At 28.6% G+C, this 25830-nt stretch overlaps 1 protein-coding gene across 1 annotated transcript; it reads left to right on the top strand.

The window, feature by feature from the left end:
* The first annotated feature begins 1512 nt into the window (after nucleotides 1-1512).
* Nucleotides 1513-25613, top strand: LOC111636001 (lipoyltransferase 1, mitochondrial-like). The gene is made up of 4 exons (XM_023381152.1): nucleotides 1513-2081; nucleotides 5828-5935; nucleotides 8248-8376; nucleotides 25183-25613. The coding sequence occupies exons 1-4, from the start codon at nucleotides 1602-1604 to the stop codon at nucleotides 25594-25596; spliced, it is 1131 nt and encodes a 376-aa protein (XP_023236920.1). The 5' UTR covers nucleotides 1513-1601; the 3' UTR covers nucleotides 25597-25613.
* The last annotated feature ends 217 nt before the right edge of the window (nucleotides 25614-25830 follow it).

Below are 25830 nucleotides of genomic sequence, written 5' to 3'. Positions count from 1 at the left end.
GTCCAGCGCAAAAGGCCTTGGTGGAAAATGTTGTTTTTCTGCTGCTAAAAATAACACTCGTTTTGCCGAGCCTTCTTGCACGGATTTCGACAAATCACCGAATGTGACAGTCATCCGGAAGTGATCTTTCACCCAACTACGACACTTTTACCCGGAATTGACCTTTCACCCGGCTACCACTTAATCAACTGGATTTGACTTTCCATTCCAATTTGCTAACGATCATTCGAGATTCGTTCTTCCACTTCGGTTAAAGTGCACACAGAACAACATTAAGCAGTGTTCTCGTCTTTAATAAAAGAGTTTGTTACGCTGTTGTTTAATTAAACGATTATAACAGGCCAAAGCAACGTATAGTATTTCGACAAGTGTTCTACTAGTAAAACATTTCACTACAGAACAATGCACTACGGGAGGAAACCATTTCCACGTTGAACTTTAACCAAAAACGCTCATTAAATGACGACTTACCTTCACAGTAAGGAATATCAGATAAATTTCCGTACATCTTTGCTATAAGAAAAAATAGTACTTGTTTTGTGGAGTTGAAATTTAAACAACACTGGCCTTTCACACGAAGGTGAATACTCAAAATGGCAAAATTTCCATGTCCCTACTGCTTTGCAACTTAGGATGTGTCCAGTTACTAAGCGCTTTGCTTACTTTGCCAGTGTTAAACTTTATAGTGTTTATGCATTTTCTTATATGTTTTTCAAAATATTTTGTATGCTTCGTTTCTACTTATGGTAACTATTATTCATGCAGTAATAAAGGTTTTAAGGGAGCTTGAATTTTGTTGAACGTCCGAAGAGAAAACTTGGGCTAACTCAGATAAGAGGAGATGGGGCGTAAACATTTCAGGAAAAATGCTGAGGTAATTTATGGGCAGTCCCTTATTCGGAAATACCGAATGTGTGGAGCCGTCTTCAACTTTTATGATGAAAAAAAACTAAAATTGCCCAATTGGTGATAATTTCCAAAACACTTTTTTTTGTCGCCATCAAAAGTAGCTTAATCGGCGATTTTTCGCCAAATCTGGCAACTCTGCCATTATAACATTTTTACAAACTTTAAATTTTTTTTTTTTAATACAGAATATAAAATANTCAAATGCTGTAGAAAATAAAATTAGAATGTATAAGTGGATAATGCAAACTTATTGTTGTGTTTACATACTATATGCACTCATTATTTTATTTTAACATAAATTTAATTTATAATTATTTTAAAATATTATTTTGTTTATAAATAAACCAAATACAATAATTTTTCTTTCATAAAGTCAAACGAAAATGATTTAGTATAAGTAACCTGGCGTCAGATGTAGTCATTATGAGTTTTTTGCAAATTAATTTTTATATTTATAAATATTAAATAATATTTTAATTATTTCAAAAACGTTAAATAAAATAATATTTTGTTTTCAAAATTTTTAATAATTTATGAACGTTTACAGATTATTTAATGACTTATAGCTAGTTCCACGTGCTTTTTCCCTAGTGTAGTGTTGGCCACGTGTTGTGTTGTTAGCAACATGCCTGTGGAAAACTGAATTTTTTCGTTCATCGCACCAAAAAATTTTGTATTTTAAAGTATTAAAAATGATCTTACAAATTAAAACAATCTTAAAATCATTAACATTTCATCGAAGAAATCTGTCGACTAACAGTTATGTTGACTTTTTATCTGGAACAGTTATTTTCTCAAAATCTAGAGACATTTATCGAAATTTATCCTTTGAAGATTGGATTTATTCCAAGATAGATTTCAAGAATAAGCATCCTGGTTTGCTGTTAATGTGGTGGAATCGTCCTGCAGTAATTATTGGTCGTCACCAAAACCCGTGGGTTGAATGCGACTTAAAAGTTCTTGAAGAAAATAATATAATGTTAGTTAGAAGAAACAGTGGAGGTGGAACTGTGTATCATGATTTAGGAAATCTTAATTGTTCCTTTTTAACTTCACGTTCTAAATATAAACGTAGAACAAACTTGGAAATCATGTGTAAGGCTTTACAGAAATGGAACTTTGATGTTTCCATATCAGAAAGAGAAGATATTGTTATTCAAGGAGAATATAAAGTATCCATTTGGTAGTTTACTATAATTTTACCAATAATTTTTGTTCTTTTCATATCTCATTAGTTATAAATACAAAGATACCTCAAAATTTCCACGTTTGCTTGAGGTTAGCTACAATATATGCTTCCTTCCATTCTCTGCACATATTTTAACTTTTCCTCATATTCCATACATCTTTATTTTCAACTACAGTTGTCAACTTCAGAATTTTCTGAACTGTATGGGATTTTGGATATTTAAAAAAAATTCTTCAGAAAATGCAAACTGTTTTGAAAAATGTATGGGAATGTGTGTTTTTTTTTAATTGTCCTCTTTCCTCATGAGAAGGTACCCTAATTGTAATCTGAGTTATTTTTATTCCCATTAATTTGCTTTTTTCCCCCCCATTTTTCTCTTGTGTGCCTCTTAGTGCCTGCAAACATTAAGAAGGCTTGTTTTAATCATACCCATCTCTGACAGCAATGGGTCAGAGATTTGAAAAATTGCTAGGGTTTTTTGACACATCTGGATTCATTCCTGGATCTCCACTGGTTGACTGACACCTTAATCATTTTGCCATTTGTCTATCTCATTATCATCATCATTATTGTAATAATCAAGGAAAGGAAGAAATATTTCCAAGATTGTAGGTTTTCTTTTGTTCATTACTTTTTTAGTTTTTACACTAGAAGGATGTCTTAATAATTCACGTCTTAATAATTCTTGTCCTTTAATTGAATAGTTGTAATAATTTTTAAGCTAAGTTAACAGTGCTTTTTTTCTGTAAATCATTCAGTTTGAAGGTTTAGAACCTGAAACAGGCTTGTAAATTAGCCAAAAACATTTGTTTCTAATGAAGTATTGCTGGAAGACATAAGGAAGGTCTGATATTGATTAATGTTAAGATCAGTTTCAGTTTTAAATGATACATTGCTCTTGCTTAGTAGTAATCTGGCTTTTTCTTTCAATTCTTATTTTTCTTGTGGTTGATAGACTAAGTGTGTTTGGAATTTTTTAAAAACTTTTCACTCCAAGAAAAATAACTCAAGTTGAATTTATATCTGAGGAACTTTCTCAACAAATGCTTGATCTAATAAAGTTGTGGCCAATTTTAATAGTAAAAATATTAAATTGAAGCTATAGAAATAGTTAAGATTATTAATGTTCCATATAATATATTCAGACTTTCCAATACAGATCCAATCAACTTCAAAACGTTAAGAAGGCTGACATTGGACAAAAAGCTGAAAAATATGTTAAGTAAATGCAATTTAGTAGTTTCAGTCTCATTTTTTGATTAATTGTCCAATCTGGAAACTTGACCCCAGACATGTTTGGAATTTCTATTTTAAAACCCACGCACAAGAATATCATAAGATCTAAATCAAACAATCACCATAATTTTAATTGGACTATTTTTTGCTACTATCGATATTAATAACAATACTATTTTTGCTAGGCCTATTTTAAAATTATTTAATAAATTATTATAATTATTAGTGTTGTAACGAATAGTATATTCGGCCTCAGGCCGAATACCGAATATTCGGCCAAGAGCGTGGCTGAATAGCCGAATATTCGGCCAAACTATTCGGCTTGATTAACGCACGTACGAAAATTGGCGCGCAAACCTCATTATGGCAAGGATCCTGCTCTCTATTGGCCCGCTGTCACTACGCTTCGCCAATCGCGTTAATTCTTGGCAGTTGTAGCGGACAGACATGAGCGTCATGGAAGTACGAGATAAATGATGATATCAAATGTGGATAACAATGAAATGACTTACACGTGTAAATAACGAAAAAAGAACAGAGAAGGACCACGAAGTGAAAATGTGAAAATAAATATGAAATTGAGTTGATAACATAATCGAACGAGTCGAGGCAGCTTATTGGCACGAAATTCGCGGCTGTCAATGCCAAACAATTGTTATCATAGACTTCCGAAAGCTAAATGCTTGTAATGAAAGTCACTTAGCGTGCACGGGCGAAAGCCTGGGGCCGTTCGGGCTATCAAGCTGTCTCGAATCTGTGAAATCATAATTGTGACTTATATCGACGTCCTATCTGTCTCTTTTCTCCGTTATCACCAGGCTGAGTCACGTAATTGTAAAATGGAAACTCTACAACGGAAAAATGACGAATCGAAAGTATCGTGAGCGCGTATTATGATGTATGCACAGGCATACATGGATTAGAGCTATAGAGGAAAGAGAAAGGGAAGAGCAAAGACGAGCGCTTAAAAAGAAGGATAGGTAGGGTCAGACCCTCAGATGTGCGAGGATTCTCCAACGATAGACGTGTACGTGTGCTGATCTTTGTAATTATAAATTGTAAATATATGTGACTAATATTATTTTCTTTTTTATTTTGTGCATGTTACAAGTTATAAATAAATAGAAACAAACAACACTAACTCGATTACATTATATCTAAATACCAAAATGATTAATTTACTGTGTTTTTGTTACTCCTGTTTTTAGGTATTCGGTATTCGGCCGAATAGTAATTAAATATTCGGTATTCGGCCGAATAGTGAAAAATAGGCCGAATAGACCGAATACCGAATAGTAACCGAATATTCGTTACATCACTAATAATTATTAATTTCAATAAGAGTTGGTACCTAACATTCACCTCTAATACCAAATTACTTAATATCTAATTAATAATAGTAGCAAAAAATAGTCTGATGTTAATTATGGCAATTTTAATTATGGCATTGATAATTAATGGCATTTGATTTATTTTTAATACATTGTGCTTAACAATGTTTATATAATGAGAGCTGTCAAGTGGAGAGAGGCTGGGGATTTTTTCGCAAGTTCAGAGAAAATTTAGGTATTCCTACCCCTATAGAATTAATTTTATTTTTACTAACAGAAAATAAATTAAGATTGATTTTTATTAATGAAGAAACGTTCTATGTGTTTCACTTGTTCAAAAAAAAAAAAATATATATATATATATATATATGGCAAAAGGGGCCTGATTTACTGTTGTGTCCCATGCAAGCTCTTGACAACCCTACTTCTATGCAAGCATATAAAAGAAAATTTTGGTGAATCCTAATTCAGCTAACTTAAAGTGGATTTAACTTGAAGATACCAGAATAAAAAACAGAGAAAGCAAAACTGAAGTTGGGAAAAAGCCGATAAATTATACAATGCACTGACAAGCTGATAGGACTCCCCAAGAAGCTTACTGTCAGTGCAAAAAGTTGATGGTTGTCATCTCTGCTATATATTTAATTATTCCTATTTATTATTAAACTTTTTCAGACATTTATAATTTTCATTGGCCTATTTTTAATTGATGAAATGAATATTTATATATTTATTTTTATGTTTGCATATATAAATTAGTCAAAAGACCAGATCCCTTAACATAGTTTTGTGGATATCACACATTATCTTGATTTTTAGTTTGAAAAGTATGGTATTCAAGATGAATTTACAAAACAGACTACTCAAAGGAACATATTAATATTGGTGATATATAATTTATGCATGAAACTAGGTATATTTGCATTTGTCTACATTTTACTTATAGTAACACACGTTTGCTATGAATGGAGGAATGTATTTGTATGCATATTCAGTTAAATAATGTTCATAGAGAGCATAATTTATGATTTATTATAGAATAAAGTGAGTTTGTTGACTGTATATAGTTTAATATAAAGGTTATTCATACTTTTTAAGATTTTGTTTTGCCAAAAATGTAATTTTATTTTCTGTTTAATGTAATTCTGCTTTTTATTGATAGATATCAGGTACTGCATCTAAACTAGGCAGAGATAATGCTTATCATCATTGCACAGTATTAATTTCTGTGAAGTCAGAAATCCTGAAAGAAGTTTTGAATAAGAATAGAGTAAGTATCTTAAAATTTAAAGTAATAAATATAATATATTTTTTTGTATAAAGTCACAAACTGATGACACATTAGATTGTTGACAACCACTTAATGCAAACAAAGTATGAGTCTCTTCCAAGTTTTCAACTTTTTTCTTTTACAAATTAATATATTTTTGTCATGCACTTTCATATAATTCATTTTATGAAAAAATAATCATGTTGGCACAGTAATATTTTGATTTAAATACAGGAAAGACCACCAGTATGGTTTAAACAATAGAATTCAGCTTGCTACTCTGGAGAATTTGATTCAAGTCCAAGTCATACTCTGAAATTTTTGTGGATTGTTTGACTTGGAAATGTCAATTTTGTCTGTTATCATGTAGCTTTTTTTCATAGGTCATGATGAGCATGAAAATGGAGTCATTCTAATGCCCTAATACTGCTAAAGTTAAAACAAAAATAGAAAATTTTCAAATTTAAATTTACAAGATTTAAGAAATAGTATATAAAAGTAAATATTACAGTTTAGTTGGTATTCCATTGGCATTTTCAAGCAGTTGACACTTTTGGCATGTAAGACCTGTTATAGCTTCATCATTGCCCCATTTGCCAGAAATTTTGGGTTTCTGTTAATTTTTATAACTCATGATAGTATCAGGGTCAACAACATACCTTACGAATCGATGACCAGTATGCAAAGAAAAAACAAAATCAAAGTTTTGTTTTTTTCTTTGCACACTGGTCATCAGTTTGTAAGGTATGTTGTTGACTATACCCGGTGTTGTGTATTGTTTAGTACCAGGGTCTAGAAATATTTGAAATAAACATGTAAAGAAAAGGTCCTCAACAGAGTCCTAGATATAGTTGGATGGACAAAATTAAGCATAATGTGAAGAAGAAAGGAGGAAATTGGTAGGAAGTTAAGCAAGAGAAATGCTAGTTAAATAGAAAGAAAGGGAATTTATATTTTCTTACCCTGCCTGTCCATAACTGGATAACTGGACAAAGAACAATATTACTAATATAAACTCTGTCGCGCGTGTGTGTGAATTCCTTGTAACTACTGTATATATATTTTTGTCCAATCCAGATGAAATTTTGGTTAAATTCATTTTATGTTCTGACAGAAAGTATAAACTACTTTATTTTGCAGAAATATTAGCTATAGAATAAATGTTTTACGATTCTGGATTGGTGATTGCACTTATGTTGCAGTGATGTCAATGATCTCATTTAATTTAATACCCAATAAGGGAATTTCCCTTAAGTTGCATTTTTAAATACAATCGATTCTGCTTAATTGGGACACATTGGGACTAGTCCATTTTGGCCCAATTAAGCAGCTGTCACAATTAAATGAACTAACATAAAATATGTAATATGTAGGTAAAAAAAATAATAATTAGATACCTATTTTAATGCTTTATTAAACCTAAATACAGAAAATATTCGTACTATAAATTTGCCAGACTCACGATGATAGATAACTGATTTGCATCACGCTAATGTTGCCAAATATTAGTAGTAGAGACACAAGGGTTGACTGTTCAATCCATTCCTGATCAAATGATCTTTCCTTTCTCCCTTTTTAGTTAGAACATGTCTGGGCTCATCCAAAAGTCACATTACAGCCTTTCTTTGAGCCCAGTTTCCTTTACTTGGAGATGGTCACTTTGGTGGGAGTGTCTGTACAATCTGCCAGCTCTGGATGCTGGTCTCAGTGATTGGATGACTGCTTTCCAAATCTAGATGTAATCATACACACAACATCTTCCAAAGGAATACTAGCTGTCTTCTAACTTGGTGGAGAGACTTCGAAAAATTATCTGGGGGGTTTTGCCCCTTCATTTTTAAGGGTATCGTCTGATCTAACTGAAGTATTTTGTGATAAGTTCATTAAATAGGCTGAATGTGTAATAAGCCTGTTCTTTAGCCATATGTAACTTTTGTAATAGAAAAATCAGCTTTACTACAAAGAAATTATCTTAAAAGAGTTCTAAACAGATAAATATTTTAATCAATACAAAATGAACAGTGTAATGTTTCGTATTATTAAAGTAGAAGATAACCTACTCAATACATCTCATATTGTAATTTTTCTTGAATGATTCAATCAAAACTATTCCTTACTTCTCATGCTGGAAAATTTCTTTCTGAGTCTGTTGTGTCTTTAATAAATAGAATTCAGGCTAGCTACAGTATATAGTCCATTATTAGTATTTTAGTATTAGTATTAGTATTAGTATTTTAATACTATAATTGATCTAAATTTTATAATATAAACAATACTAAAGATGATTTATGTTATATTTATTTTAATTTTAGGATGGAATAATCAACAAAGCCACTGAAAGTGTAAAATCAAAAGTTATCAATTTGCAAGAGTTGTATCCAATTTTAGAAGTTGAAGATGTTGCACAAGAAATTGCAAAATGTTTTCACAATTTTTATGGCGTAAGTTGACTTTTTCTACACTTAAAGCCACCAAAAATACTCTTTGCACTATTTAGTAAGTCTTTTTTAAAGTTTATTATCTATTTCCTCAAATGCTACATTATTCTAAATTATTACAAAAATGAAACTTTTAAGTAAATGTTTACATCATTTTAATTTAAAACATATATTCTAACCAAGGCATGAGAAAGGGAGATGGGAATCAGATCAGTCACAAAAAATAAGTATCTAACAGTCAATGTTGGCATACATATGTTTCTAAAGACAATGTATTGATAACTTCTCATATCAGTGTGAAATTTCTTGTTGTATCATATGGGTGATGTCCAAATTGTTATTAAAACATTGTGTTTAGGAACTCGGCAAAATTTCGTCTTAGGTTTCTTTAAAACCCATAAAAATATATAAACATCCCGAAACACTATAGTTTAGTAATATGTCAAATGACTGCTGGATTAAGTCAGGCTACTTTACCGCTATTATTTTTAATCAATNTGTTACATTTAATAATTAGAAATAATTTAATTTATAATATTCTGGAAGAAAAGAATCGCCCCAGATCTTCATCCTGATCTTCCCTTCCAGATGTATTCAGTTTTGATATAACCATCCTCAGATTCTTACTATTTCATTAAAAATAATAGCAGTAAATAGCTTGATTTAATCTGGCAGTCATTTGGCATACCCATAAAACTATATAAACAAAATACATAAAAATAAATTTTCAATTTTGTATAAAAAGAAATTTAAATTATTTCACTTTGATATAAAAGACCAAATTTTGGATCATCTATCTGTCTAGTTTCTAGTAATAAAAAGTGTGATCTATATTTGATTCTCTTTCTTGCTATGACTGCATGATTATGAAGTTGTTATTTTATATTTTAAGTAAATATCATTAACACTAATACAGAATTTATTCAAAAGGCAACGTACAGAATAAGAATCTTTTGAACAAAACAAACATTTAAAGATTTTTAAAAACAGAATGATCATATTAACAGTTATTCTGGAAATCAGATATAATTGTATATTTCTCATAAAAGTAACTCTATAACAATATTAATATTCATAATATTATTTTCATTACAATACATATGTCACTTATCAGCCAATCGGAAAAATAAGATGGATGTTTTTAAAACAAAAATCTTATTCTATTTTTCCATTTTTTCAAACTTTTATGCTCATCTTTAATTAGTTTCTTCTAAGAACTATAAATAATATAATATTCAAGTCATTAAATGAAAGAAGTATGTAAATATTCAAAGAAAGAAAATGTTAGACTGTTGATAATATACTGTATAGTTAGACCTGCAATGGTTATTACTGTACTGAACATGTGCAGAACTTTTTCTTGTCATTATTCTCTAAACAATACAATATAACAACTATTTACATAGTATTTACAATGCATTAAGTATTATAAGTAATCTAGGCGCTATTTAAACTATATAGGAGGATATGCATAATTTATATGCAAATACTACACCATTTTATTTAAGGAACTTGAGCATCTTGGAACTAATACACCACAAATATGAAAGATGGCCTGTATAATAAAAAATCCACCTATAATTTCCAGAATTTGTTTTCTGTGAACATGTATTTCCAATTCCTTTAAAGGATCATCATCAGATTCATCAAATATTATAAAATTATAAAACCATAATACATAATCATTATCAAATGAATTTGGTAGAACAAGTTTAAAATTCAAAATTGAAATAGATGCATATGTTTCCAACATATCAACATGTACTTACAATATTTAAAATTAATTAAACTCAACACTGTGCAAATTGTTTTCATACCTCTGTGTGGACTCATATAAAAATAGTAATACAACTGTAGATACTTTTTAAATTTAGGGTAAACATTTAACTACTTGTAAAATCCTGCAACTTTATTTAGCCTTAGTGTATTTGATACAAATTCTGGTCTTAATCCATTTGTTAAGACCAGGGGTCACCAAACTTTGTTCACAGCAGGCCAGATAACAGGGAATGATGAGCATGGGCCACATAACTATTTTGTTCAATACAGTACACTGAATACACAAAAAATAAAGACAACCAATATATTTTTTTATTGTGTACTGGCACAATGAAGTGACGTTTTTCTCAACACTGGGCTAGTTGAATCTTTTATTTAGTTAGTACTTTCTTTTATTTATATACTAACTAAATAAAAGATTCAACTAGCCCAGTGTTGAGAAAAACGTCACTTCATTGTGCCAGTACACAATAAGCAAATACAACACGGTTTCGACAACATCAACCAATATATTTATTTACCAATACACAAACATGATCACTGCAGCAAGCTTGTCATCCATTTTCTTAGAAACATCATTGCAAGTACTTACACAAAAAGCACTGTTATCCAAATTTGCAAAAAGTTGCCGAACATTTTGTTTCACCGATTTTCCTAAATATTATGTTACTGTCAGATACAAAAGTCAGATTGAACCAATTTTGGCATTCTTACTTACACTTATTTTAATTTTTTCTACATAGTAAGTTTGTCTACAATCTATGATATTTCCATATAAATAATTATATTTTAGCTCATTTGTGGCACAGTGCGCGGGTGGGCCAGATGAACTGACCTTGCGAGCCGTAGTTTGGTGACCCCTGGTTAAGACAATTACCCTTAATGGACTTTTATATATTTTCAGCATCTGTACATTATGTGCTAATACAGGAGTTCTTGCTTGGTTTCAATATATTTTGTTCTCTTGCATTGTTGCAAATCTTCATGATGATCCATTTATTACTTTTCATGTTATATCATATCACCTTTGTATTTCTTTATTGTATTTTTAAATGCTCTGGATGTGTATCCTATATATGATGTTTTTCTTTTCCATGCTTCATTCTTGGTTGGAATATTGTACATTCCTGGAATGGTATTTTGGTATTGTGGTTCGTTATCATTTCTTAATATGTTATATATTAAAGGTAGATTTTTTTATGGTAAATATTTCAGTTAATTCATTAATTGATGACTGTACATTAGAAGAGCAAAGTGTTTATTTTGAAATATCTTGTTTCCCTGATTATTAACAATGATAGATATTTTTATAGATATAGCATCAAAAATGATATTAAGAATTTCAAACATATATATTTCTAGGAGGATTTATCAAAATGAAATTTTCTTAGCAATCAAACATGGTTACAGGGGAACATTATTTATAATTTAGTGTGCCCATATTAACAGTAATAACTAGATATCATCCCTATTGAAAATTTTTCAGGAGGATTTATTCAGATTCCATCTTGGTTGGCGGAACTAGACTAAAATAATATAGAAAGTATATATGGTTTCATTAGATTTAAATCTATTTATCAATACATATGAAAAAAACATATGAATGTTTTTCTAGTAATGAAGTATATATGAAGTATGCAATGCCATAATGTTTAAATGCCAAAAAACAAACTTTTCAGGAGAGGTGAAAAATACTTTTTCTAGTGAATGAATTCATCTCAATTTTACAATAAAATGTTGTAAAACTCACTAGGTTACAAATTCTCTGGAATATCAAAATGATGTAAATATAAGCTGTAATGTTTTAAACACCAAAAGTCATGTGACTTGCACTTTGTCACTTTAAACATTATGTCTTAACATAAATTCAACTTCAAAATACTGCCACGTACACCATCACTATCAGCACAATATTTTTTTGCAGCAGGAAACATTGCATTTAGAATTCAATTCTTCAACAAAACATATTTAGAGAAAAATGGCACTTACAATGTGATCATCCAAACAAATTTATATACAGATAAATACAGATAGTTGTTTATCAGTTCAAAGTTATAATTGCTGTTATAAACATCATCCTGTAAGTTAAATATGTAATTTTGCATATAAATACAAAATATTTGAAACTGTTATAATTTCTCTACAAATTCTTGATGTAATTAAAAGTTTCTGTTATAGAAATGTAAGAATAAATTTAGGTAGATATATCTTTCTAGAGGACTTTTATATATTTTTACTAAATTTTTTAAAACTTAATTGTCAAATCTCATAAGTATATAATTACATCTATTATCATGCTGTAAAATTATGTCTATGCAATATATATAAACATTTAAAATGTACATAAATTATAAATTCTATATTATATGAGTTCTAATTTTGGTGTTAGTCAAACTAAGAAGTTATTTTGTTTAATTTTAGAAATAGTTAAATTATTTGGATTATTTTTAAATAATCTTTTAGAACCAAAATAATCAAAAACTTGTATATAAACTGAATGCCAACTTTGTAATTCCATTAAAGAAGAACAAAAGAGAGATGAATGCTACTAGATGGCAATGAACAACTAATATGTACTATATAACTTGTTTTTCTGGTGATAAATTTAGAGAAAAGATAAAGAAACAAGTTTCAATTCAAGTATTATTATTTTTTTCTTTATTTTCATCTTTCATTAAGTTCATTATTGTTTATTATTTTGTATATTAAAAAGTAGAAAATCCACATCCGTGTACTAGATAAACATAGCATTTTTCAAATTTTTGAAATCTTTTGTATGTTCTAATTCTTTTAATTTTAAATATATTCCTGAAGACATTGACATTAAAATCAATGAAAGTACTTGAATTTGTTGTTTTCTTCTAATTTAACACTGAAATAGATTACATAATGTGTGATTAATAGTACATGATATATATATATATTTAAAATNATCTTTCATTAAGTTCATTATTGTTTATTATTTTGTATATTAAAAAGTAGAAAATCCACATCCGTGTACTAGATAAACATAGCATTTTTCAAATTTTTGAAATCTTTTGTATGTTCTAATTCTTTTAATTTTAAATATATTCCTGAAGACATTGACATTAAAATCAATGAAAGTACTTGAATTTGTTGTTTTCTTCTAATTTAACACTGAAATAGATTACATAATGTGTGATTAATAGTACATGATATATATATATATTTAAAATAATTTGTTACTGCAAGAAAAATATTATATTTCATTCCCAACTAACATAGAATATGACATAGGTCAAAATTTCACCAATACATTACATATCTGATGTTTTCTGCATTTGTCAAATGTAAAAATCCTCTTACAAAATTTCATGTTTCAGCATCTATCTTGCATTATATCTCAGGACTGTATGAACCAAAATTTTTGAAGCTCTGTGTGATCATTTCTGTATATGAAGCATTCATGCTATTAAATTTTGGTAATTGAAGGTCAAGGGGATGGAGAGATAGAATGCGTCATGTGTCATATCTCAAACGGGGTTAGACTTAATGAAAATTATACTTGTAATTTTTTTTATGAAACACATCTCTAACTGCAAAATTAAATCTTTTGTTTTCTTATAATAATTAATCATATGAAAACTTATTTTATAATAAATTTTCATAACAGATGGCACCACACATTATTAACTTCGAGCTAGTGTCTTAGTACAGTAGAACCTCGAAAACTCTGCCTAATGTGGACCGAAGGGTGACCGAGTTTGTGAAAATGCCGGGTTATTGGGAATGGGGTTAAAAAAAAATAAGTATGAGTGTTTCCTCAGAACATACTTTACTGTGCTTGTATGTATTGTTTACTTGAGAATACAACAGAGAATAAACTGCCCAAATAACCTTAAACAAAGGAAAAGTACGTCCTTTATGAAGGCATAGAGCCTTTACTACATGAAAATGAAAATTAATGAATACACTGTGTACAGTAATTTACCTGATAAGACAGACCTCAGAAAAATACTTTATGAGGCATAAAGCTGTCTATAATGAAAATTAATTAACTAAGGATTTTTTTGCTCTGCCAGGGTGTGGCCGAGTTATCCGGAGTGCCTGGTTATCGAGTGCCGAGTTTTCGAGACTCTACTGTATTTTTTAAACTTTAAGTATATTTTTTTAAATAGATAAATTTATCTTATTTTAACAAAAATTACTTCTTTTAATCTTTTGTTGTTATTTAAATTTTATATTGTAGTATAATTAAAAATTATTGGACTAATTTTCTGGACTCAACCTTATGTTTGAGTGCTGGGAAAGTTGAGCAAGAACCCTTGCCAGCATTTTTTTTATAATAATGATTCTGTATCAGTGATACATAGATAAAAACTACCATATAACCTTGGAAGTAAGCATATCACTTTGGGAAATGTTGCTATAGAGAGTTATGTTTCAGATAATTTAGACTTGGATCTACTAATTATAGTTGATCAAATGGTTCTGCCTGTTTAAAAAATGATTGTTTGTGAACTTTATAAGTGTTTGTGGACAAAAGTTTCCTGAACTTTATTTTTATTTTCAGAAATATGATGATATTTAAAATGTGTCATCAACTTTCTTCAAATTAAATTTGAATAAAGAATAATTTATAATAATTTATATTGTGTATTAAAAAAAATATATCATCACATTCTAATGCAAGTAATAACTGGACAGAATCAAAGTATGAAACTAAAGCTTTAAAGATTTCATTTTACATTAAATTTTAGATAATTAAATTGTTAAAGATGTAGAATTCTGTGCCATTTACTGCAAATATTGACAATAAAATATTGATATATTTTTAAAAATATTTATAGGGTATAAGCTATAATGATTTTTTTTTCAATAATTGTTTTAGAACAATTGAACTTATTCCATAAATAAGTTTGAGTTTAATAAAAATATAGCTTTTAGTTCATGAAAAATGTTTTAACTATAAAAGGCAAATGCATCAATAAATGTGATACTTGGCTATTTTCAATGTTCAAGTTCATTCTCAGTTTTGGTTAGTTTGGTGAATCACAACTTGCTTTAATTCCTTAAAATTCTTAAAAAACATTTTAAAAGGGCATTAGCTACTGTCTAGCTATTAAGTAGATAATAAAAATCAAATTTTGAAAGAATCACAGTCAACATCTTTTGCATTTGACTGAATGAACCAACATCCGTTAATATAAAATGTCTTTTGTCTTGTGTAACTGCTGTGATTCTATCTTAAAAAGGTAATTAATCAAAAGCCGTAGGACTTGCGAAACATTTTCTCATCCTGTTTGTTTATCTAACATTTACTTGACAAATTTATATGATAAAAGGGTCAGTTTGGGAGATGCTATCTTAAATATCCTTTGTGAATTTATCAGATTCAATTAGATTACTTCATATCTAGCATAAGAACTCATAACATTGAAATTTATTAATGCAACTAATGTGTATTTTAGTTAAATAAAAAATTAACTTTGTTAACTTTTATGTAGTCTGCTATATTTGATCTTTAATGTAATCATTTTTATCTATTATATGTTGATTTTCTTCATAATCAGTATAATAATATATTACATATATTTAACTTTCATTGTCAGTTTTATTTATTTTAATTCCTTTTATAATTCACTATAATAATTATAATAATACTAGCAGATGAGCCCGGCATTGCTTGGCAAAAAGAAGTTTTAATTATTATAAAATAACAAAAAGCTTAATTTTGACGGTAGACATGAGTTTTATAAAACATTGTAAATGCTAAGTTAATAACAAGTAAAATCATCATTAAGTCTGACCCTACTTGAGATATGACACCCAACCCCCTTTATCTTCCTTGTCGACCTTTAACAACTACAATTTAATAGCATCGATCCCCCAATACACAAACCTCCCTGCAAAATTTCAGAAATTTTCAACAAAATGCACAGGAGTTATTAAGCTTTAAAGAGGGTGAACAAAGTCATGCCATATACATACAAACATCCATACATACAGATAAAAACGCCAAATTTTTTGAATTTCTTGATGTTTTAAGGGCCCATGAATCCAAACATGTAAAAACATTGAGGGATCATTTTTTGACTGATTGCTATATTTTCCATTATGTATAACAGAGCCAGGAAAGTAAAAAGTTGTGACATTTTATTTTTAATAGTGCTTATTTAACTCTTATCACCATATGAGCATTAAGAGAACCTTTCTCATACTCATTATAGGTTCAATCAACCCCATACTAAAGATCATCGGAAGGTGGTTAGGGTCAATGCCTGATCTATCCAGTTCAAGCCAACCTTGAAATTTCTGAGCAGACTTCAGAAATTTTTTTGGGTGTTTTGACCTAGGTTCATATGTGCTTGGAAATTTTTTGGGAGGTCCTGGGTTAAATCTGGGTCAAATCCCTAGAGCAGCAGGTTGATGCCTTTATTGTTTCAAAATATATAAACAGAGAAAAACACTGTTATCTTTAAGGTTATCAGCAAGTTTTCTGATGTATATAAATGATAAAAATACAAATCTTTTATATCTTTTTAATAGCAATAAAAGAAAAATATACATTACACCAATTCGAAGCATGCATCTCATAATAATCTTTAAAAAAAAGCAATATTTTTATTAAAATATAAAATAATTTTATAATATCTTATTTTAAATGTAGAAATAGTACTTTCTCCTAAAGTACTTTAAAATAGTTGCCAATAGTGTTTTTTCTTCTGGATTTTAATTGGGGTAATTGGAATACATTCTCTCCAAGGTTAATTGTTTTCTTTTTGTAAGGTTAAGAGTGAATATGAACAAACAATTGTAATCTTCTAAACTCTTTTCTGTAATTTAATAATTTGGCATACAACAAAGAAAATAATAATTAAGTACACAATAGAAAATATTCCACTGTACTTAAAAACTGTGTCAACTATTTATTATTATATTTATATTTTAGTTTATCTTTTATTATTCTTATTTCCAAAAGACTTTAAAATTGTTAATTTTGTTCAGTTTAAACATTTGTACAGATTTAAAGACAATAGCACCAGTTAAATTATACAAAAATTTTAAAACATAAATGGGGATGACCGGATGGCTGAAGCAGTTAAGGCATCAATCTGCCTATCTGGGGCCCACGATTAAATCCAAGTGAGCAACTCCAGGAATTTTTTGGTTGTTGTCTGTCTGGATAAGTTGAACTCCATTTCTCATCAACAAGCCTCGACATTGTGAACCTGATTGAATTAAATTAACGATGAGTATGATTAAAAAGGCCCTCTTAGTGCCCGCAGGGTGAAAAAGAGTAAAAAGCACAGATAAATGATAAAAATAATATATTTTTATTTGATGAAAACTAATTTTTAATTATATTAATCCAATTTAAACAAGGTCAGCTAGATTGCTGTTCAGTAGCATATCATTATGAGGGATCCAAGTTTAAATCAATTTATTTATTTCAAGTTTAAATCATGAATTTATTTAGAAAATTTCAAGTCTCATCCCTCAGGGAAGAAGAATGGGATCTGCAGCTATCCATAGATGAGGGAGAGAACCTCATCACTCATGTATGGATGAGAGTTGGGATAACACTCTCATCATTCATCCATTTTGGCAAATTCCATTGTTGGATGAGAGAGAAAGCCTCATATTTTCCTCATGGATGAAGAATGGGATAGTTATCCTGTTCCTCATCCATTCTGACTGACCCCATTGTTGGTCTAGTCAACAGTAGGGTTAACCCATAATGGACAAAATTGAGGTCAACTTGTAATCCATTAATCAATCAGTCAATTTAAAAACTAATAGTTATTTAAATTTTCAAAATAATTTAATAACTTTATATTCTACACTTGTTAATAAATTTTAAATTAAGTTTTATTCGTCAATTAATTCACTTCCGAATGCAATAAAATAAATCTAAACATTTAACTAATTGCTTACTGTTTTCAAGAGAACAATAACAGTAGCTGATATAAATAAATTTTTTTCGAATATAAACACAATACTCCGTTAGAGAAACCCATTTCTAGATATTATCGCATCCTCTATACCTCTTACTTTACTTACAAGGGACACCCACGTCTTCTTATCTGACTCTTATTTTATATATCAAGGACTAAATACAGCTGGAACCTAGTTTTTACTTTAGTTGTCAACATTTTCATTCTAGCTAATTGGTAATGAAAATTAGAATCTTGTTTTGGAGAGAATCCAACAAATTAGATTTTTTGTTTATTTGTTTTTGTAGAACTATTGTTTTATACAATGCCTTTAAAAATATATTGTATTGTCTTATAATCAAATTAACTATTGCTATCCATATAAAATAGCTCTTTAAATTGGAATTTTAGATTTTTTTTCCTACTTATCTTTGTTAGAGTTTCTGTTATAATTCTTATTTATGTTAAACTTATGTACTGAAAACATTATTCATTTAATTAAAATTTTGCTTTGCAGCAACTAAAACCTTTTTTTCATTGAATTTTTGAACCATTTAAATGCAAGTTAAAGTGTAAAGTTTGTGGCTTTTCATTCCAGATGTGGAATTGTTTTTTTTTTTTTCGTAAATAAAGTAAAATCTTATTTGTCAACTAGTGAATTGGATTTTACAAAAATTAAGCAAAAAAACATAAACTGAGTTTTTTATAGGCATCTTGTTTTTACATCATTGACATGAAAATGCATTTCAGGTCTTTCCAGCTCAGTCATTCTTCTATATAATGGCTATACGTGATCTCTGTACAATTGTATTCTATTATAGATGCCATCTTTCTGATGATGAGTTTTTTTACACCCAAAAATGCCTAAAGAATGGCTCATTATTTATATCTTTTCTTTCTTATATCTTTTAGCTCTATTAATTCATCTTTTATGGTATAATTTTTATTGTAGTGAAGTACTGTTTGTTAAAGAGTTAGAACTTATATATAAGAGAGTATTTCGACTTCCATTTGTAATTTCAGTAATTGTGAGGGAACTGTTTGTGTTACATAGTTCCAATTTATTATTATTTTTTCTGTAGATCGGCCCCTTCACATGCTGACAATTCTTTCATCATTTTAACAATGATTCTATAATAGAATGGGATAGAAGTCTTTTGGCTGGTATCAGAGCCACTGCATGACAAACTCTCTGATTCGGTGTTCTTGGTGAATGTCCTGTCATGAGAGAGAGGAGATTCACTTTTTCGAAAGACCAAACAGGTGATAATTGCATGGTGACAGATCCAGATTATAGATCCAGAATTTATGAACCAAGTCCTTTGATCTCCTCCATTATGTGCAGGACCAAGCTCAGAGATCAGCTAAAAGACTTCTGTTCTGCAGGCATGGCATTATCGACAAAACAATAAAGAATGTCAGCATGGGGAGGGAGAGTACCTAGAGAAGGAAATATAACTGGGACTACGTAACACATACAATTCCATTGCCATTACTAAAATTCTGTTCAGAAGTTGAAATGTCCTTGTGTTTAAAACTTATTATTATAAATTAGTATAATTTTATTTTTGCCACAAAAATTTATTTTTAAATATTTAGAATATATGAATTATTCTGAAATACATTTTAACAATTGCAATAAAGTAACTTGAAGTAACAAAAAAATTGTGCAAATGCTAAATGATTTTATACTTTTTAAATAGTCTATTACATTTTTCTTTATTTTACTTCAATTCTATGTTAAATTTTTTTAATTTGACTACTGATGCTATCTGTCTCTAAGTAGTTTTTAAGTTGTTTTTTTATTTTTTACATTAAAATAAATTTTAAATAATTATATTGAAGATTAAGACCATCAATTCACATCATAATATCTAAATTTTGATGTTATAATTCTGCCTTATCCATTGATAACTGTCATCAACGTGGAAGTGGAAGTTATTGACAGAGTCAATCTTTTCTTTGAAGCCCTTCCCTGCTTACAGTTATGTAAGTTGATTAAAAATCCCTCTGAATTAAATACAAGTATTAATTGTGTTCTTGCAGTTGGAAAGAATGTAAAGGGACAGCAAAGCTTATTTGTATTTAGTCTTTAATTTGTATTATTTTTAAAAGAAAATGGCTGTTCATTCTATTCTATTTATCCAGTTTTAATCTGTAATTCTAGAAATAAGAAATTTATTCTATTGGTAATTATTTGAATTACAAAACATTTGTTTATTCTCAAAATTTCATAACATTTTATCACAAGTAAATAGTTACAGTCATTGGTAATAGAGGTTAATTGATTGTAACCATAGACATTTAAAAAACAAAAATCTATTATTAAAAACATTATTGTCTAATCTATTGTAATTTTGTTTTATATTGTTATAATAATCCAATACTTTATAGCAACATACAAATTATAAATTATAAATCATTGACATTAAATATAAAAAATATATATAAATTTTAATGTTGTATGTATGTTGCTGTAAAGTACAGTAATACCTCGACTTACGCAAACCCAGAGTTATGTGATTTTCAAATCTCATCGAATCATCTTTTGTTTGAGCTCCAGGTAACTCTTGATTATTCACTCCCCCATACCTTTGTTCAGCTTACATGTTCGGACGTGTCACGCGGAATCGATGCATAGCTACAATTTATTTTGTGTTATTTATTTCTGTGTATTTTATATCTACGGAGACTTGAGAGACTCTATGTGGTGATTTCTTGTAATCGTGAATAAATCAAAAGACGAGATAAGATTAACGAGAATATTTATTAGCTTACATACCTCCAACTTGGATTTTACACAAATTGCAAAATTATACCCCAACTTACACGAATTCGACTTATGCAGTTATCGCTCGGTCCCACCTATCGCATAAGTTCAGGGTATCACTGTATTAGATTAAATTAAATTTTCCTGAGAGATGTCAACACATATTGGACCATATGATTATCTTCAATTTTACAATTGTAAATGATTCTTGCTCACAAATAGGTTTACCAGATTTCTATGCAAGGGGGATGGTAAAGACATCGGCTTTTTCATTCGTCATAATGGGTAGTATACGTTTGATGATAACTACCTGTAATTTTATTACAGAATCCATATATTTAGTTAGATCAGTTGGATTTAGAAAGAAATGAATGTGAGAAAAAAGGTAGATGACTCTTTTTTTAAGTGTCTTGATTTACAGAGATCAAACATTCTCACTCAAATTTATACATTTGTAATGATTAAACTGTGGACTCTGAAACTGTATAATTCAACATTATCATTTTGCATTACAGTGTTTCAGAGACATTGTAACATCATATTGTTACGACTTTAATATGAGGCATTCTTTGTCTATTAAAAAATCAAAAATCCTATATCTGATTCACATCCTGTTTCGTTATGGCATAGATGGATTCCTTACTTCACAGCCATCTGGCCAATATCTAAATTGATTAAGTATGAGATAAGTGAATTAAAAACAGATAACTTCCTATTTTAATCATAAAAATTTACATTTTTAAGTAAAAAATGTCGTGAATTTTAACATAAAAATATTTTATGACATGACATTATATATTAAAAATGTAAATTAAACTTCAAAAAAACCCTCAAAAGGTTTTTTGTTTCAAAGTATTCATTCATTTTTTTAAACTGGAAATCATAAATCTTTGTGCAGATGGTTGTGTGTTATCTTAGTGCTAATAACTTATTTGGCTGATTGTTGTTTAGATAATGCCGACAGTGTATTGTTTATTAAACCATATTTTTTATATAGTATTGTTTAATCTTTTACCATAATACATATAACGTCATTTACAGTTTATTTATTTAACTTTTGGGTTCATTAAGTTGATAAAGATTTATATGAAGAAAGTGTTATACCGCATCATAGAAGAATGGAGTTCATACTTACATTAACCTCAGATCTTAGAGATAAGTTAATGGCAGTCTGTTATTTAATGGGTTAATAATGCAAAATATCATAAATATTCATTTATAGTAAGATTTTTAATGTGATTTTCATTATCAAAATCTGTGGAAAGGTTTTTAAATTTTATCTTTTATTGTGTTATACTTCTACATATGGCTATGCATTGTTATTGTTTAAGAAATATCTTTAACAGCTATTTAATTGTTTCCTTGCAGACATAGTAGGTAGTTGAACAATAATTGCTCAAATATTTCTCAACCTTTAATAGGTTTTATCGCTAAAAGTGATACAAAGACTATTAACAATTGAGAAACCCAAAATTGTTCACATAATGGAGCTAAAAATAAAAAGTTTTTAAGAATATCTATCATTTTTATTATATTATTAAGTTTAAACTTATATAATAACTTGAAAATAATGTTTTTTATCCTTGTGCTGTTAAATAGTAGATACAAAGGTTCTTTTTTAACTCTTTCTGCCCTGTAGGTATTAAAAGAGCCTTTTTTCATACCTATCATGAGTTCAACCAGATAGTAAGGGATGGAACCAAATATATCTGGAAAAAATTCCTGAGTTTTTTGATCACTTGGATTCGATTCCAAGTCTCCAGAGCAGTAGGCTAACGCCTTAACACCTCAGCCACCCAGCCATTGGTAGATGATACTAGTATTTGAGAGGAGTAGAAATTGAATTAGCTTATTAAATAATCTTTTTATAATAAAACGTAAATAAAAAAAATTAAAACTTTAAATTTTTTTTATATATATTAAAACACTACTCTAATTTGGAAAACAATATAACTCACAGACACCTTCTGTACTTACAGGAGGTGTCTGAGTTGTTATATTATTTTCCAGCTTATAGCAGTGTTTTAATATAATTTCACTTGTGTTTATGGAAAAAAAATTAAAAAATTTTTACTTGTGACAATAAATATTTCATTAAAAGCTTTATTTAAATTTTTAAAAAAATGAGTGATATGTCATCAATCAATTAATTGAGAATCTTCTCTATGTTAAAATCGACGTGACCTTGTTTAACAAGTTTTAATTTTAACTATGGCATTGTTTCAAACTTTAATGAATATGTACTAGAATCTGATGAACATATACTTCCACACTTCAAACAGGATTTTAATTTGCATAAATGTTTTATTAATTTAATTATTTTTTATTTAAATATATAAGAAAATTATTTGTTTTATATAAATATTGGTTTTACAAACTTTATTTTTTACGGATGTCCTTCATGGAATTTAACAGTCAAATAATTAAATTTTCAGTTAGGTTAATCAGTAAAGCACTGTCAAAACAGTGAGTTCTAGTACTCGGTTATCGCTTTTTATATCAGTTAGTCCACTTAATTTTACTACATAGCTGATAAAGAAATGATATAAAATTCTAAGAAATATTTTGAGTGTATAAAGTAATCAATCAGCATCTATAAATTATCTTAATTTATAAAACTTCTTGTAAGAATATTTTAATGCATAATGTCTGAAAATCTCTGCATAATTAAGAAAATACGCTCCTGAAATATGCAATTAAGACATAAATGTAGTTTTCAAAGTCTGTTGTTAGATAAATTCAAGATAGAATGGTTTAAACAAATTTCTTTGCTATAATATTAAGCTGATACAATTTGAATAAATTGGAAATATATACAGAAAATTTATTAAGTTATTTTTTATGCATTCTATTAATTTTCTTTTATATACAAGGGATAAATGACCCGATATGCTTTATTGAAGTATTTTATTTTTAACAATTGCATTCCAAGCATTCTAAAGCCTTTCTGGTCAAACCAGAATGGCTCGTCCATGCTTAGTATGCATGGGTGTCCACAGAAAATTTTCCAGGGGGGTAAAGCTTAGAGACAAATAATTTCATCAATAAATTTTAATTTAATTTTTTGGGGTTTTCTCCCCCAAGTAAATTATAGAATACAGTATTGCATTAAAGTGAGTCATAGTTGAGGGTGTGAGGTTATCTATTTCAATTATGTTTGATTATAATTTGTGGAAATTTTTACTTCATCCCAGGGATGGGCAAGTGCCATGTTTGTCCTCTGTGCAGCCACCCATGTTAGTATGTAATTGTTAAGATTTATTGAAGTATTTTTTTTTATCTAGCCATCTTTCTAGTAATTTAGCTTATTCAAATTTGAATGTATATTTTCTTTCATTTATTTTATTTTATTTTCTTATTGCTAGATATGTATAAATAAACAGCTTTTTTACATAGCCATTCATATAATAAGCAAACATGCATTTTTGATTACCTTCAGTGACTGTTATCAGATTATAACATTAATATTTGAGATTGTAACCTGATGATAGTCATTAAAGACAATTGGAAATGCTTATTTGCTTATTAAACATATTGCTGGTGTATATAAATTGTTCATTTTCACATATTTAATGAAATAACCAGTTCAGGTTATTTTTTTATTGCATTAATATCTAGTGAACATTACTGTCTTGTTTGGTACTTTCCAATTTTTTTTTTATTTGGTGACCCCTTTCAGTATACTGGAAGACCGTGACATTAACCAGTAATACTGGTCACAACCCCTGAAAGGGTTGCGACCCACTGATTGGGAAACACTGATCTGAATACTGAAATTCAATTGTTTTATATCAGTTCTTTCAATACAAGTTTTTGAGTAAGTGATATAAAAATCCACCCATTGATCATTGAATTGGGATATTAAAAATTAGAGTAATATAAAAAGTTGAAACGATAAAAAAGAAATATATTTAAATATTTGAAATAAACAGAAAATGATTGTATATTGTTTAAATTTGATACGCAGTTAAACTGATTAAATGCCGCAATTTTTTCACCTCTGAAATTAGCACTAAATCGAGTGTGTTGCTGAACTGAAGAATTTCAACAATAAGACTCGCTAATTTGAAAGTCAGCATAATATAATTTGATGATAAACATGTCATTTACAATACTGTAATTCATAAATACTGAAGGGTTTTTTATTTAATATTTCGGAAGGAAGATCCATTCATAAGTATTATTCATACTTTATGAGAGTGGTATTATTTAAGTGAGTGCTATATTGAAGTTTGATTTCATTAAATTCTATCACTTGTTGAATTTTGGACAATGATTGAAGTAATTGTACTTTTTCATATAAATTACATAGAGTTACGAATTTCAACCTGTTTTTAATTAATTTCTAAATATTTTATTTAGATCGAAGAAGACAGAGTTAAATACATTTATCCAAATGAAGAAATATATAGTGGAATTGAGGAGAATATGAGAAATTTGAAGAGCTGGGAATGGATTTACGGACGAACACCTCGGTTTACTCTCCATAAAGAATTCATAGTGGAAGAAACTATAAATCTACCTATACGTTGCTCAAGTAATCATGAGACCAATAAATTAATTATTGAAGTTATTATTTATCATGGAAAAATTGAAAATATTTATTTGAAATTGTCTGATGTTGAAATATGTCCATCATTGAAGCAATACTTTTGTGGAATTTGCATGAAATCAGATATTATATTGCAAACTATCAAGACCTGGACTGAACATAATAGTCAGCATAAAGTATTGGAAAAGTATGTGAAACAAACGTTATTAAGTATATTTTCATAAATAAAATTTGAAATAGGATTATCTGAATAATTTTATCAAATAATAATGTAAAGTTTTGATTTTTATGATTAATTTAAAATCTTTAATAAAAGTTTTGGAAAAATTTTATGACATTTTAATTAAAGAATATGGGATTTTTATATCATAAAATACTTTATAAACTTAATTTTATGACTAAACATACTGTAAATACACAGTTTTACTACAAATATTTGTTCTTTATGTTACCATTTT

This window comes from Centruroides sculpturatus, unplaced genomic scaffold (genome assembly GCF_000671375.1).
Source record: "Centruroides sculpturatus isolate CEXI.00-Female unplaced genomic scaffold, Cexi_2.0 scaffold1015, whole genome shotgun sequence".
Classification (NCBI taxonomy): domain Eukaryota; kingdom Metazoa; phylum Arthropoda; class Arachnida; order Scorpiones; family Buthidae; genus Centruroides; species Centruroides sculpturatus.
The sequence above is the reverse complement of the archived record's forward strand: the minus strand, read 5'-3'. Positions and strand labels throughout refer to the sequence as shown.

Bases quoted from the DNA above. Each gene is read 5' to 3' on its own strand.
- LOC111636001 (XM_023381152.1), top strand. From the start codon at position 1,602: ATGATCTTACAAATTAAAACAATCTTAAAATCATTAACATTTCATCGA. The intron at 5,936-8,247 runs GTAAGTATCTTA...TTTTAATTTTAG, and splicing joins AAGTTTTGAATAAGAATAGA to GATGGAATAATCAACAAAGC. The intron at 8,377-25,182 runs GTAAGTTGACTT...TATTTTATTTAG, and splicing joins GTTTTCACAATTTTTATGGC to ATCGAAGAAGACAGAGTTAA.